General features: G+C 37.1%; 1 protein-coding gene across 27 annotated transcripts in view; it reads right to left on the bottom strand.

Annotated features, from left to right (window-relative positions):
* The window catches only part of ADGRL2 (adhesion G protein-coupled receptor L2), a 393866-nt gene that overhangs the window by 49882 nt on the left and 326441 nt on the right, over window positions 1-17543 (bottom strand). For all 27 annotated transcript variants that reach the window (XM_069789051.1, XM_069789052.1, XM_069789066.1 and 24 more), the window contains one exon: window positions 975-1084. In XM_069789051.1, the coding sequence (XP_069645152.1) occupies window positions 975-1084 (110 nt within the window). The remainder of the gene's footprint in view (window positions 1-974; window positions 1085-17543) is intronic.

Raw genomic sequence — 17543 nt, 5'->3', positions numbered from 1 at the left:
GAATGATCAGTGCACTGCTCAAATTCCATTGCAAACACAGCTATTTCTCTGTTGAGTTACGGGATGAGGGAGAAGTCACTGCAAAGAACGACCTTACAAGAAAGCAAAACCAGTTAAAAGTGTCGAATCTGCAGAACTTTTATAAACATGCATACATGTCAATGAAGAAACAACATTAATTATCGCAAGGAAATAAGAAGTATGCTTAAAGCTACTGAATTCTGGCATTAGAAAGAATATTGTACAAAACTGCTGAAGTAGCTTAACTTCAAATTTTTCTATCCCAGTATGATTTCAGTATTTACTTTGTCTTCAGTGAAAAATTCTGTTTTGGCAGCTGATTCAAGGCACAATTCATATTTTCTCTTTACATTAAAAGTGGACATTTCTTTCTCACTCTTTTCCCCATTGCTTTTAAGAACCAAGTTTGAGTAACTTATTGATGAATTATTCATTCTGAATCTGGGTTTCACTTATACTGTGCCCCTGAAGCACAAAGTCCTCTTATGATGTGCCCCAACTGGGGCATTTGCCTCTGAGTGTCAGTGTTGGGTTTTGCTGTGCACCCAAAGTCACCACAACAGCAGGTAGCCTTTCAAGTAGATCATGATTAAAACTGAAGTCAATTCCTGCTTTAGAAGTCTGTGAGCCAAGCCAATTTGTCAGCAACTGGTAGCGGGCAAAAGTACAAATTTCTATCTGGCCTATTGAATAGCTAATTTGAGTTTGTTTTCTGGAAAAACAGTAGCCTTAAAAGCCAAACACTTAAGAACACAGACAGACACTTGGCCAGCATCACACCATGGCTTCCTTCCACACTTCGTGAAGCTAATTGGAGGCCCTAGTCTGCAAGTGCTCTGCATGCATAATGGGTCCGTGGGCCATAAACATATGCTTCTTTTCCATGTAACAGCACTCCAGCTTTAATTGTGAGGGCCAGAGGAAGTGAGCGAGAATAAAAAGATTATACTTACTGTAAGGAACACATTCATACTGAACTTCTAGATATTTGTATGTTCCAGGACAAGGATCAGGAAACACATCTGACCCAGTAACTACTATACACTGTGTTCGGTTGTTGCACCTGTAATGGGAAAAGCAAGCAAGCTAATTAATTTAAAATTACATTTAATTTGCAAGGTCATACTAAAGTACAATATGCAGTGCTAACTCTCTTCTCACTTGGGCAGCCCAATCCGTAGGACAACAAAGTTAATTAACACTAGATCTGTCAAAGTCCATAAATAAGGCTTCAAGACAATACTTCAGTTCAGGCTTTATACTTTGAAATCTGGAGATCAACGTTATCTAAAATGTCACTTGTTTGCACTGGTAGAGATAGCCGTCCCAAATACACAGTGATTTGATACTACTGTTCAATAAAATCAAAGCAAAATGCAAAGATGATACACAATGAAAAAATGTGTTATTGTGAGTAACGTACAATAACACAAATGAGCAATTCCTTCCATCTTTGGAGACATACATACTGCTGAATGGTTTTACATCTCAGAGAGATTTTTGTTGTGATTCAAGGAAATTATTTTGGTTGGAAGAGTTATTGTAGACAAAGAGCATTAGCATTTCCATTTTAACTATTTTAGGAGCAATTGGTGGACTCTAAGCTTCCTCTGTTAGGTTACAGGAAGAGGTAAAGAAGGACCGTCTGAGGAAATAAGAAAAACAGTTAAAAAGAAGAACTGCAAGAAAATTAATTAAAATGTATTTCAGAGGAGACTAAATACTGAACATATATATGATTTGCTTAAGAATAGAAGCCAATGCATTTTGATACAAAGAACTTTATTACAATGCCTCTAACCACAAGGGTCTACTGAATTTAATGTTTTTTGAAGGTTTTTTTAATAATAATAATTAAGAGATTTTAGACTACTATTCATTTCTCCAGGAAAAAAAAATAAATTATAGTAGCTTGGAAGTTAAAAGTGGAAAAACAATCACCTAACCCTGAAGAGATGGTCAAAACGTAATACAGAAAAAAGTCAGAAGGAAGTGGAAGAAAAAAAAAGAGAAGATGGGGGAGTCTGGTGACTAAAAGAAAAAGAGCTTGGCTGATCTTCTCAGGGGTTAGTTTTGTTTGTCAGCAAACCGAATAACAGAAGTCTGAACTTAAGTAATAGCCTAGCCTTTGACTCCAGCTGTATATCAACTTCTCTATTGCCCTACCACTTCCCACACTCCCCGAATACCACATCCCAAGCTAAAATAATCTCTCTTGTATCAACGGCTTTCCACAGCTGTGCATTGCCAACAGGTATAGGAATGATTCACACTACCTCATAAAAGGTAGAGCAAGCACATTTGAAGAACTCTGATATAAATCACTTTCCTTTTTATATACTAATCAAACTAGCACAGAGCTGGTCAGGACATGCTGTGCCTTTTGCTGAGTAAACTTGGGAACAACAACTCTTCTGACTTTATCAGTTAATTTCTTTTCTTTTTCCTTTTTTCTTTTTTTTTTTAAGCTACTTATTTCTAGCCTCATAAGGCTCATAATTGCAGAACTAATTGGAAATAGCCAGGGATTTCTGTATATACGCACAACTGTGGATACAGATAGATGGTGAGGAATTCACCTGTCACCTCTCTGCTGCTCGCGGCAGTGACTTTCCAAAGAGCACAGGCAGGTCTCCTGTACAGCTATCGCACAGGTAAGGCTGCACCACTCCCAAGAGCACTACTATTCAGTGCAACACCTTGCGCAGTGTATTAGAGAGTCTGGAACGAGTATGACCTATCCAATGGCTTTCAGACCCATGCTGGAGCGATGAAATGTGCACCCGACTTCCAGCGAAAATCACCGTACTGAATCTGTAATACTAAAAATGTACAATACAGCCACTTTTTTGTACTCACACCAAGGTCAAAGTGCTACTCTCGTGTGTGTCGTGTAGGAGGAGGCTGTAGAAGCAGGAGAAGGCAATATGGCCCAAAACCTCACAGACCTCTCTATTCTAACCCCTGTACGGTGTTTTTTATGCCCCACACCTCATGCCAGACTAACCAGCATGAGAAAACCTCGGATGTAAGATTCTGTAATTGATTTCTTTAAATTTCTTTCTGTTTCTTTAGTGAAAACCTTATGCTGAAGCCAAAATAATTCCCACGAAAAGACTTTGTGTAGTGCATCATTCAGTATAATGGTTTCCACAGCTTTGAGTTGTATGAAAATTTCATTTTACACTTGAATGAGCAGCAATTAAGAGAGAAATATTGATTTGTTACAAAATAAAATGGATGCATATTGGGAGAAACTGCTTGAGAATGAAACTGATAAAGGTCATACTTAGCTGTGGGAAAAAGAAGTTCTACTAGCAGTATTTGTAAATCTTATGAAAAAGATGGACTCTTGTTTCCCTACGAAAAGTTGTTTTTCTTCTCTTTCATTTTCCCCCAGTGAAAGATTCATAATTTTGCCATCAGTCAGGAAACTGAGAAGAACTTCACGCGAGGTTGTATTGAAAGGATGCATAATACTAATTCAGAAGAAAATGCAGTATTTTTTTCTTTGTACAGTAAGTGCCAGTGTCAAACTTAAGGCATTGAGTGGTGTTTACAGGAAGTTGTTGACCTTCCAAAAATTTTTGACTATTGCTTCATGCAAGATTTCACCTGCTGTGCATATGGTCACCTTTTGCTCACCTTTGGCTAAAATGAAGGAGACCCCAATTCCAAAACAATGAGCTATGCCCACCGCTGCAGTACACAGTCGTGCTACAAAGCACACCACCACCTCCCCAAAAAGTGCAATTACTTGGCTAACTAAATGGATAGAAGGATTTGTCTTTAAGTTTTTTACACTCAAATCACTGATTTTGCTGCACTGCTGGTTGCGTTTTATAAAAGCTGAATAATTTTCATATAAGGTTCTGATTTTCATGCACTTCTAAGAGTCCAAATTAAAGACACTTGATTAAGATATTCACATTTTAAAAAGTTGACATTCAGGTAACTGTTTGTTGCATAGTTAGTGGTCATATTTCAATTCCAGTGAAACCTTCAAAAAGAACCCTACAGCATCTACAGAAGCTGTCAATCCCAATTCAAGGGTTATAGAGAAGAGATGAAGAGGAAGTGGACTTTATAGAGGTAGTTCTGAGACAAATATTTCAGGGAATTTACACTACTGCTATTTGTTCTCTGGATAAATGAAGGTCTTCTGTCTGCTGCATTTTTTTTTCCCTGTAAACCCAGGGATACTGACTTCTCTGTTAGTTATTGGCCTACAGTTCTGCTGCTGCCTGCAAAGACCATTTTACAAACTGATAAAGGTTTCAGTTGAGCTTCTTTAAGACAAGAAGCACTGAATTCTGTGGTATATTGGACAAAAGATACTCCACCCTCCATAAAATAGCACTGAACAGCAGATTACCCTACATGGATACAGATTACCAAAGCTACCACATCACTGCCATAGCAGAGCTTCATGATTTTGAGAAACCTTTACACTTAGAAACACTATGCCCAATGAAAAGGATATTATACTGTTACAGCCTTCAACTCAACCCTGTGACCCATTTTAACTCCTTTTTGTAACGGGCAAGCTCTTTCTGAGTGTGGCAACTTCAAGGGATTCTCCAAAACAAGACTATGGTAGAAATAAAGTTCCTGGTGATTTGCAAAATTGGCCTAGACACCACCAGGGAAAAAAAAAAAAGTCCAAACCTCAGAAAACTTAACTGGCAAATAACTTGAAGTCCCTCATTCATTTTAACCAACACTATTTTTTCTACACAATATACTGTTAGTTCAGGCCTTCTATTCAAACTCTTTTAGAATTGTTCTAGTGAAGGCATGATACAAACCAGCTCTAATTTCTGCAAATTTAAGAAGTCAAATCACAAATACTTCAGTGTTTCAGTATCTGTAATCCAGTGTTTAAGTTTTCTGTAGGTTTTAAGTACCATTTAAGTGTTCTGTAATCTACTTAACTGCATACTTCCCTAGCATATGTTAAAATATGCAAATTCAATTTGTGTACTATCTGAAAATTCATATAATCTCACACCAAGAAATGTCTTCACGTCTAAGACATTCACAATATTCACAAAGATTTATGATACAATGACTTTGTCATTTACAAGGAAATGAAGCGGATCTGCAAAGAACTCTATACAAAGTCAGTACCAGTTGATTTAGGAAAGGTAACATATGAATTAAATTTGAAACCCTAGTTAGGAAAAGACTAACTGTAGCACTGAAGGAATGATAATTCAGGTTCCTGTGCTAGCAGCGGCAAGAGTTTTGCAAGAGGAAACGTAGCAAGTATCACTATTCTCATGAATGCAAGGAGCAACTGTGTACTCTAACACTCATTTCTTCAGTATTTTAGTATGAATGAAGAAAGGTTACATTTTCATAATGCAGATGCATCACTTAGAGTAATCTAAAAATCAAATGGAGTGTTTAATTAACAGTTACAGTACAATGTCTGAACTCCTTTCACCTCAGGAAGAAGACTGTGCAAATGAGGAATGGCCCTTTCACATTTCAGATGAATACAGAAAAAAAGGAAAGTAAAGCAGTTCCAGCAGGGCTGTTATCAAGTATCTTCTGCTCATGATGTAGCCATGTCCCTGCTGCATCCATCCCCTTCTGTGCTCAGCTTTAAGGACAGCTGTACTTTCCATGATAATTTGTTTGCTTTTCAACTCTAATCTTGACTTGTACAATTCCCAACAAATTGCTTTTGCTCTTTTTTTATTATCTTATGCTCATTATTGCACTTTTCCACGTGCAATGTATGGATATGAGATTCCATGTGCAATCTATTGTGTGAGGTGTTTTAATCAATAATCTTGTTCTGCTGATTAAGCAGGGGCTTCTGTTTTGGCAAGATAACATTAGCTTCTCCTGTCATGCTCCAAAAGCTATTGGGAATCTTCAGCAGATCATTAGATATGCTACAATAAAGCTTTGGTACATTCTCTTTTCTTTCTTAAATTACTTCTTCACTGTCCTATCATTCCCCGTCACCGCTGGCACTGCATTATTATTACAGCTCCCCTGAAACTTGCACTAGAGCTATGTCTCCAGGCCATAGGATGCCATTTTCAATTGAAACTTCTGCTTGAAAATATAAATTAAGGAAATTTCATTATCTCCTGCCAAGGGCCATTATTCACTACTGTTCTAAGGAAGATTAAAAATGCAGAATCTATGGACTTGAACAAATACTCCAGCATTAAAATGAAAAACACAGTGTATCATTACTGGACCACAAAGTGAAGTACTGGAATCCAAGAAGCAGGTTCTGGAAAGATGTTAGCATTACATGGATCAAACCAATTGACTGAGGGAAGAGGTCATCTTTATGGGTAAAGTCACATCGGTCACACAAAGATACATACAGTTCCTTTCCAAGTGGTTCCTGCAGTTTGCAAAATTAAGGTACGTAGGAAATAATGTCCACATTACAATTTATCCTTCAAATGCTTTTGTTTTGCATACATAACTTTGTCAAAGATAGTAACATAAAAGAAACATCATGGTATTTTGAAAAGCATATGGGTTAATGTCTAGCCAGAAATGGGCTATCAAAATAATTCTGGGTATTCCTAATGCTGCATTTCTGTGAATGCAGTGTTTCATTCAGTAAGGTAAAAATGGCAAACACAGAAAACAGTCATGTGTACTTCACTTTAAAAAGGAAAAAAAAAGATACAGTATAAAGCCATGTTTAATACATAAAATTAATTTTTAATAAATTTGTCAATACATTAAAAAAATCTGTCTTGGTATGTTCTGAAACTTTTAAGTCAGATCTGACAATATTTCTCTTTCAGCATATTGATTAAATACTTAAAAGCTCGCATGATGACATGTTCCTGAATATTGCCTGCAGCAACCTGCTTAAACAGCACTTGAAGCACGTAAACTCTGAGTTGTAGCACCACATAGTCCATATGGTCTTCTTGTTCCTTATTCACCCTGGGTGAGCTGCAGTCTGAGTAAAAGAGACAGGAATCTGGGATGACTACACTTCACGTATTGACTTTTAACAACAGCGTATTTTAAATAGAAAAATTCTTGAACCTCTTTACCCAGAGTAAATGGCTGTCTTCACATATGCTTTCCTAATGGTCTACAACTGCCACGTGAGATGTGCTTCTGCTTTTGTATGCATATTCACTAGACCTCCACTCCTGTTATTAAACTCAAAGTTACATGCATATGAAGATGTCAGATATTACTTAAATGCTATGTTTTATTAATTTGGTCTTAGCAAGCATGTACAAAACTTACATATAAAATAGCCAGAGAACAGTGATTTTATTTTAGGGGTGTATAGATACACTCATATGCACACACACACACCACAGTTGATAAAATTATTTAAAGCAATGTATTTAAATTCTGAGTTTCAAATTCACCTCACAAGAAATACATTATTACATACTGAAATCTAGTAAGTTAGCAAACTGGGGCTAACCAAAGCCTAAAAAAAGACCTGCTAAAAAACCCCAGCCTTGCTATAAAGCCCTGATTTGAAGCAGCATTGGCCAACCATCACTGCAGCATCCACAGCACTCCAGCAACCGCAACAGCCGCAGCACAACCCTACCCATGCGGGAGGAGTGAGCGCACGCATCCCTGCAGAGCCACACTTCCTTGAAGATAGACATATAATTCTGCAACTGGCTTCTTGAAAATCCTGGATGACACACTGGCAATTTTGCTTATTCACATGTAAGATTTTCTAAAAACTATTTTCAAGTTAAAATCCCTAGAAGTATTATGGGCGAATGAGCAAGCAAAAAGAAAATAGCACTAATTTTACCTAGCTCAAAGGGAAAACAGATTTAGTGTGCTGTGATGGTAGTTTTCATATCCTAAGAAAAAACTGGGAGATACGTGAGCACATATGAAAGCAGAATTTGGCCATAAGAATTGTGTATAGATATTGGAGATCTTCCTGTGACCGCTAAAGCAGTAAGGCACGCTAGAAATTGGTTTGAAAGTTCACAACCCAGCCTTGGGATTTTCTATGCACTTGGCAACATGACCACTAGAGCAATAAACCTGGTGGCTTTGGATGAAAAATACATGGGGGGAAGAAACCTGAGAAAATTGTTTCTATTTTCTTTTTAAATGTAATATTGATGGTTTGTTGAATCTTCCTAATTACTGAGTAAACATGACATAAGGAAGCTAAGTAGTGTATAATTAATACTGTAGAAGAAGGTGCACCATAGCATTGTTTCTGTTTGCCCAATAAATATGCAATAATATTTAATTGTATTTTTTTTTATACAATGTAATCTTGTGGGAGTCTAAGGGTACGCATTAAGGATGAAAACTCCAAATACACAATAAAACACAAAAGAAAATATACAACTCCCACAGGCCCTTTCTTAGGATTACCCAGTCTGATTCACTATCAATGAATGTGTATCAGACTTGTATGGAAAAGTAATTTAACAGAGTATTTCTTGCTTTCGACCTCTTCTTACAATTTTAATACATTTAGTTATGACCCATTGCCTTTTAGTATTCATGTTCTCTAAGTTCAAAGCAGTCACTGTTAAAAAGACGAATCTTCTCACTTACTCACATCTAAGCTATCAGAGATGTTTTTTTCTTGTTACAATTCATCCTTGTTCCAGTACTTTGTTTATTGGTGTAAATGCTATTATTATGCAGTTATTATTAACCTCAAACTGAAGCAGGAGATAAAACAGGGAGGGGAAAAAAAGAAGAAAAAGGAAAAGGAAATGTAGATTCCGGTAGAATACGTAACACCTGCCTTCTCTCAATAATTTTTTAACTGCTTTTATAATCCCATCTTTCCATCCTCACTACTTTCTACCACATATATGAAAGGCCTACTAGAACCACCAGAGCCTGTGAGGACATGACTGTAAAGCAAGGATAGGAAAACTAGATATCAAAAGATGCAATGAGGTGTGCAAAGTGGGACAATCTCCTGGTGAGGTTTGCGTAGGTGCAAACCCAAACCTTCTAAGAGTACGAAACAGAAGAGACCTGCTTTTTAGACAAAATGTTTCTAATGCAAGCCTGCCTGAGGAAGAAGAAATGGAAATAAAGTAATATTCATAAACTTGTCATTATTTGTGTGTGTGTGTGTTATTTGCAAGCAAAATGCAGCATGGGATTACAGGCAGTGTATGTCTTAGTGTACCAACTAAGCCAAGCAGATCCGCACTGCTGAAAAGTAATCAGTTCAAAAGATCCAATTAAACGTTTCACCATTTAGACAAAATAAATAGCCTGCAGCTATGCGTATTTACTAATGAAAACTTCAGTAGTGCAGCACTGTAACATCTGAGCAATTTCTACAGATAATTCACACCGAATGAGTGTGAGTGCAGCACCACACCTTGTGGGCTGAGCAGGTTTCAGGGGAGAAGTGTAGGGTTGGGTAATAATATCAAAGCTTTATGAAGGGGCATTTATTTCTGAGGCGCAGCGCTAGAGCAGAGCGTATAGAAAATCCAAGTGAAAATCCTGAAGCACAGTGTCTGATCCTTAGGCATAACGCTGCAACAGACTTGCAGAAGAAGAGACTCCCAGGTAGAGAGCATAGGATAAGAGTAAAAACCCTTTAAAACTCTTTTTTGCAGCACTGTCAATCTTTTATATCCATGGCTTGGCGTGCAGCATATTCATAATGTAGTTAAAAGTTATGTAACTTAAGACAGCTTCTGAGTCATCATTAAATGACTAAGTTGAAGAATTACAATATTGAAAACATGTAGCTTTACCCTTCATGTTGAGTTGCACAGATCTTAAATATATTTTAAAAAATCACCCACTTTAATTACTAAAATAAGGTATTCAAATGACAGGTGTGATTTGTTACTGCAACTTCTGAAATGTAGAAGCCTTGGTGCACTTTTAAAGTTCATGCTTCGACTGGACCTCCAGGTCAGTTCAATGCAAATTCAGCTTGACTCACTATGGGTCTCCTGAGTTTAACACAGCTCTTCTGTTTGCAGAAATGCATATTCAACATAAATGTATCTTAGCTCTAACAGGAAAGTAAGACTTACTAATTTACAGAATTGGCCATCAAGACAAAATGATTTCCTAAGGTCCTTTGGTCTCCCTCTACAGTGGACAGGATGAGGACATTTTCAAATGGGGGATGTGGCGGGGGCAACCCTAACTGAACTTTAACACATGCATTCCCCTCAAATAATTAAAAATATTATAGCCTGTATCAATTAGGAGCAATTATTTATAAAAATGTTCACCTATTGCAGTTTGCATATAGAAAAACGATCACATTTTTAACAAGGGAAATGGGAAATCGCTATGGGATGCCCTACCTAGATTAAATTAGCAAGAAACTTGTTATCAGACCATATAAAAGATACACCATAATAAGACGTGACCTTGCAGAACCTTGGAGCCAATCTGTGATTTTTTCCCCCTGTAACCCTTCCTAATTATCTGCAAAGTTACAGACCCTTTTGTGGCAGGTTATTTTTCTGTGAATAGTGAGGGGTTTTGGGCTTTTAAATATTTAATTAGTCTTCTGATATGAGAATTGTTGCACATGCCAACTGCTTCGATTTTCAAACTGTGTTCATCCTAATTATGTTCAAATTTAGATTGGTCATCCCAAACCTCTCACTCTTGTAATTATTTACTCCTTAAAGATCATTCAGCAGAGAAATATTTTTCACCCTTATGGCTCTTTCTTTCCACAAATGGCTTTTCTGGTCCGTTAATTACCCACTCAGAGGATTAGAGTTTGTAATAATGCAAGAGATCCTGCATGTAAGATGAGTTTTACAGGGTGAAAAAGAATAAATTGTTTTTTGTAAACTTGCCTCAGGGAATATCCCCTTTTTGGGTTATAATTTTCATCATCACAGACCATGTGCCCACCGCTGCCTATCTACCAATTCCACAGGGCTACGGGGTGACTCATTTCTACGGCTCAACAGAACTCAAAGCAAAATGCTGAGCAAGAGGCCAAAAGACAACTTGGTTATTTTATGAGATTTACAGAAGTGCAATCTGCTAGCGAGATGGTATGGTCCTTTTTCTCATAATTTTTAATGCTGATTTCATGGCTTTAAAGTTACATATATTTAACTGATAACTAATAATAAAATTACAACTTTTCTTATCTCATCTGCTGATTTTTTCAGAAGTGCTGTCCCTTAGTAGGTCTTTAATCAAATCTGTAGCAGTGGTGTCATTTCCTATTAAAATGTGTCTGAGAGTCCTCACTACAAGTACTTTCTTTTCTTCCGAGAGCAATGCCTGTCACAAAAGCACTGTTATTCATTACCCACAGTGATGTCTGGATCTAATTATCATCTGGAAAGCTTGCAGGGCTTCCAGGTACAGGACTTCCCCTACAAAAGTATCCTTCTGCTCTAACTTGGAAAGCACAATCCCACTTTTTTGTGATTTGAAGTTGAGGGATTAAGTTACTGATTTGAGCTGGGCACTCCATGATTCCTCGACCTTCCAGTTTTAAGCCCAACAAAATTTAGGGGGCTGCTTTCATTTGCTTATTTTTACATCTGCAAAAATCCTGTGTATTCTGCCATTAGTTTTTACGCAAGTCAAGTAGATTCACCTCTGTAAAAAACACATCAGAAAATTCACTGGCTTGACTCTGTCAATGCACAGATAATCTTTAATTGCGTCAAAAACATTAATGATCTAATCCTTTTATCAAACTGCCTACCACTGAAGGGGTCTCATGTGCCTGCACAATTAAAAACCCCACGTTAGCCATACATAATACTGTATTACATTTGATGCAAATCCTTTTCTATTGAAATAAGCACTGGGCTGACAGCAGGAAGTGGCTGATAAGAAAGCAACAAGGCATTGCTGATGGCGTTCATGATAACTGAACACTAACTCATATGTGTTCTGTCTACAGCACATTACCCAAAGTGCTCCTGTTTTAAATGTGACTCCAGGAGGTGTTCTTCTGCTGTACCTCTGTCACAGAGGCAGCAAAATTATCTAAGAAAGCTAAATATACAAAGTAAATGATGTTTTTCATACCCACCAGTGATGCTGGCACTAGAATAACATACTGAAGGCAGTATCAGCGCTACTACATCCTAGATGAGAAAACACCTACAGCTTCATGAGTGTAGTAGTACAGTTGAGTTCGATGCTGTTAAAAAACTCAGTAAACAGGGAAAGATTATGGGTTCAGAACTGCCACGTTATTGTTACGCTTACAACTCAGCCTAAATTAATGTATTAGAGGAAAAGGAACACAAATTCTGAGTTATGGTGAAACAACAATTTTACAGTGCTGGAAAAATGTGTGTATTAAACTAGTTCCAAAACTGCTCCTTCATCATATAGATATATATCACAAGAAGCAAGGTATCTGAGAAGCAATGAACAGTAAGGTTAAAGATCACAGATTACTCCTAAGAAAGGCATATAGGTCCCTTTGCACATTTAATGGCAAAATACGTATCTTGCCAGGTGAAACGCTATACAGCTCGGCGTCGTTAACAAGTAGTAAGACTTCTTCCTCTAAGGTGTTCGGACAGCGGTCAGGGCAGCTTCCTGAATGAAATGATTCTGCTGCCTAATTTCTTTTCTTTTTCTGTTTTGCGTGTGTACGTGTTTGTGTGCATGTGTCTTAGAAGAAACTGAAATTCAAAGGTTCCGATAGCTACCATATTATAGTGAAAACCTGGAAAAAAAAAATACGGCTTCAATAGTAAATTTGTAGTAAAGATTCCACACTGCAACTGTATTATAAAGCAGGTTTGACAGGGAAAAATTCTATGTGATAAGAACCTTTCCTCCTCACTGATGTGCCTACAGCAGGCTAAAAATACACTGAATACTGAGTATTTGGTCTATGTAACACTCTTAAGACTGCATTAACTTCATCGCAGTAACTTGTTTTATAGGCTCAGTTCATCATGACCTATAAAATGTTAGGCTGAAGTGCTTTAAATATCTGCTAACACCATGTGCAAGCCTGGGAGTACAAGGCACTGTGCTGTGAAGCGGCAAAGACGGTACTCTTCTGAGAAAGTAGCATGCACTCTTATGTCACTGATATAAACAGGGTAAGCATGCTAAATAATGTATGAAACAGGCAGCCAATCTTTATATAAAACAGGAATTCTAGTTGAATTCTTTGTTTGATTTTATTTTACCAGTACAACGCTAGTTTTTAAGACTGCTTCTTAAAAAAACCAGAAGTTGACTATCATACTAAATTAAAGAACATACGTAAAAACTCCTTTCATTCACAGTTATTATATGAAAGAAAAAAATTAAGACCTCTTTCATTTGTGGCCATAACATTTTTGCTAATTATTGTTCTGCAATATGTAGAAAATAAAATGCAAAGAGGGGAAATGCAAAGAGGGAAATTATCTATGTCTTTCAGTAATCGTGGCCCATTTATTAAGCAATTAGATTGCAATTTTATTATTAGAGAAAAAAAAAGAAATGCTGTAAAATACTGTTATTGCTTGTGTCTTTGATCCTTAAACTTTTTCATTTCAGCAACCTCATTAACGTCAAAATGCCATGAATATGGCCACCCCTTTTTAAACTGTATACCCTGGGCACAGGCAGAATCTATGGGATTCAATAAAGAAGTGTTTTCTTATTGAATTCAACTAAAAAGCTTAATTGAGCCACAAAGGTCAGAAGGTTCTTTTTATTATAAGTAGGAGATTATTTGTTCTGTGGCAGAAGGAAATTTCCAGAATATGAGATCTGCTCATTTCTATACTACTGTAGCTACTTTTTAATTTTTAAACCCATGTTATTCTTCTATTCCTTTCCCCTGAATTAAACAGCTTCACTGTAATAATCTTTAAATTCTATTTCCTTTGTGTTACTAATGAAAACTTCTCACTTTCATCGCTACTGCTGACTTTATAACACTAAAAAGTACTCATAATTTACTTAGATATATTTAATTCATATTAATCTGTCCTAATTTATGATCTATACCCTGCTCTGCCCATCTTCATGTACCTTTTCCATGTAACTTCTGTTTACTAAGTGATACTCAACGGATTTCCTATAGTGCAATGAACCTTAACAGGCAGCTTTTAATTGCCTCGCATAGGAAACCACATCACTTAATACCACAGCAACAGTATAAAATAAAACTATTGCTTCTTAGACTCTAGAGCAATTAGACCTCTCGGCTATTTGGCTAACTCTGCTTCATGATACCCAGTGCAGTTAATTATATTTTTTGATGTTAATAGTCTCTGTCAGTTTCAAGCATAACTCCTCTTTGATGAATATTTAAATTATATTTGAATAAAAAAATAATCTTGGTTACATTTCATATTCAGCAGTCATCACAGCTTAATAAAGGTCTCCTCAGCAAGGGTTGAGATAAATGGCTATATGAACACATGTATAAAGTCCTAAATCAACTTATCAGATAATGTAGCTGTTTTGGCCAAGTATTATAGAGGATATATTGGGGTGGGAGGAATTAACAGGCTTCAGTTATTACAGTATTACTCTATACGAACTAAATTTGGCACAGCAATATATAAGTAAATCAGAATTTTTTAATAATAAAGTTCTGAGTGTAACTATATTTGAAAACTATATAAAATTCATACAAATTCGTCAGAGAGAACACAAAATTCAACTGAAAGGTGCTGAAGGTTAAGCAGTGTTGTCTCAGTCAAGTTCTCAGAAACATTAGTAAATTACCAAGAGAGGTAACTACATACCCAAAACATATAGTACATGATTAATTGTAGGCTAAACAGCATGCATACCTAGTACAGCTGATTTCAGAAATCAGAAAAAAACCCCAAGAAAATCACAGGCTGAAGCATGTATTTTATATGATGCTCAAACATATAAGAAGCAGCTTATAATACTTTAAAAAATTATGTACACATATGTATAGTTATTTATATTTTTCTTCACCCATGAACAGCAAGCAAAGACTGATGAATATGTATATACTATCCTGCCAGGTAAGATATACACTGACTTAAGAAGAATTTGATGGTGGTGCTGCCAATGATAAAGAAAACTACTTAAATATAAGATATGAAAACACTAAATAAAATATCAAGCTACACCCTGGTAAAATAATTAATCCAATCTTTTTTGAAGTAAACTAAATCTAAATTTTAAATGTCATTAGTTGGTATCAATGGTCCTTTTGTTGTTTCCTTTGTAGCTTGTCCAATGCCACGACTACAGCAATGCGCACGTGCATGCTATGTGCTCGCACATGTGTAAAGTAATTTCTTCTGCAGAAAATAATACAACACACTGCAGAAAGATGATCAAGTACCACTGACAGCTATTTCACCTTACCTGACTGCTCAGAACCTCGTAATATGAGGATTTGTATTTAATTTACTAAGTAATGTCACGATGGGACAACCCCATTAATAAACCCCCCTGTTTTTAATGAGTAAACTAGACCTACTACATTCATATTAAGAATTAATGATACTGAAAATGCACAATGCCAGATAAGGTTCTTCTCAGTCATGGGTATTACTGTTTTTTCCTGTAATAAAGCCAAGGACTACAGTATGCTTCATGAATATTCTAGGCTCTGTGATTACGCCTCGTTCATGAAAATAGGCTACATGTATTTCTGCTTTTTTCTTTACATTTGAGTCATAACTAAATCTTGTGACTAACACATAGAAAACAAAACAAAACAGAACAAAAATCAATCGGGTCATGGCCCGGTATTGTGAAAAGCTTAGTTTAAAAATAAAGAGCATTTTAAGCTTCTGCTACATCAAAATACTCACGGGGATGACTGCCGTACTAAGACCTATGTCTGTTTCAGATGAGTAGAAGCCTTCATTTTCAAAGGATGCTTAAAAAACCCAGGTATCTAATGTTGATAATCTTGTATGGTAAGTGTTTTGCGAAGGAGTTGTCAGCAAGCTGAAACAGAAACCGCTGGCACGCCAAAGCGAAAGAAGGACCTCGTACTACTGATCAGCATCAGTACCACAGCAACTCCGACGTGCATAAATTCCGAGAACGTACCTTATCCACATCAGCCTGTGCTATCCTATCGTCAACACCGGTATTTCTCTGACACAAAAAGGACAGATATGCCAGCTCTTAATGACCAGAAAGCAGAAAAAGGCAAGGTGTATCTCTCATTCTGAGACACTTTTCACTACACAGTATCTCTAGCAAAGGGAGGCAATCTTCGGCTGCAGAAGGAAAAGCAAGGGAAAAAGCAAGATAGCAGCAGGGGTCAGCAGAGCCCTTGTCTAAGACTGGCAGACCCCTGAAGTAAAGTGCGCCATTACCACAATCGCAGCCCTTTGTGAATGGCAGAGGCTAAAATCCTGCCCGGGAAAACTGTTTTAAGGCACATTAAGAAATGCAAATCTGAAGCGTGCTACGGTTTAAACACTGAATCGACCCTGGGCACTGTCTGAGGAAGCTGGTTTTGAGGCACTAAAATGCCTCTTTGTGGAAGTCTGCCAAAGGCTTGGTTTCAGCTCTGCAGTGACCCCACAGCAGGTTTTGCCTTCTACCAGCAAAGACACCCCGCGCGAAGTTTGCTTGTGGCTAGACCTTTTCACTCCGGTGAGTGAGATTAATCGGCAGTAGGAGATTTACCCACTATCCATCCAAGCCTGGAGACCAGTGGAAGATTTTCTTTATTCCCTCACATTATGGAACAGACCAAACTTGTTTTCACTTGAAAAATGGTATTTCACACGGTATGACAATGTTTCCTCTGCAGACCCGGCAAGCGGGAACAAGACAGAGGGCTTGAGAGATGTGTCTTCGTCACAGGAGAACTCATTTTGTTTTCTTTCAAAAAAGTCTCACTCTCATTTATATACAGGATTTTTCAAAATGAGATCTTTGCTGGACATGTGAATATGTAGAAATGAATGAACATCTCCATTCTCCCACTCTTTCGTTGGGAAGGATTAAGAAAAAAAAAATAAAGTGGCAGGAGAAGGCATGGATACACTGCTTCCTTCAGCTTTCCCTTGATCACTCTGGGGGGCAGGAGGCACTTCACTTACATTTTGAAGACCCTTCGTTTAAGCGCAGCTGTCTTGCAGAGATGATGGACGTAACAGGTTAAGAGTATTACCATGTGAGAAAAGTTCATCGTAACAAAAACCCAAGCATGAACTCTTCACTGGTGTCGTGATGGACATGGTAATTGAAGGTACATGTGTTGGACGTGCTATAGATAGGACAGGATATGTGCAACAGGAAAAACACTCACTGCTGAGGAGGATTTATTCCTCTTTTAATCCTTTTACTTTTCTGCAGCAATGTTTTAAAAGGGAAGGGTATTTCAAAAAATTACAGTTCCCTAAGTTCACCTATTACATCTAACATACTTTTATATTTATGCCTATGTATTATAATGAGGTTTGCTTGTTTGTGCACAGCTAAAAAGCAAAATGATACTGATTAAATATGTTTAGTAAAGATCACATAAAGCTACAATTATACCTAAATTGTAGATGAAAATAGAATTTAAAGGCCATTTCCGTGCAGGATTGATGTAACCTCCTTTATGTTGATGAAAAATGAACTGAACA

Source organism: Haliaeetus albicilla, chromosome 8 (genome assembly GCF_947461875.1).
Source record: "Haliaeetus albicilla chromosome 8, bHalAlb1.1, whole genome shotgun sequence".
Lineage (NCBI taxonomy): Eukaryota > Metazoa > Chordata > Aves > Accipitriformes > Accipitridae > Haliaeetus > Haliaeetus albicilla.
Note: the sequence above shows the minus strand (reverse complement) of the source record. Positions and strands in the feature narration are given on the sequence as shown.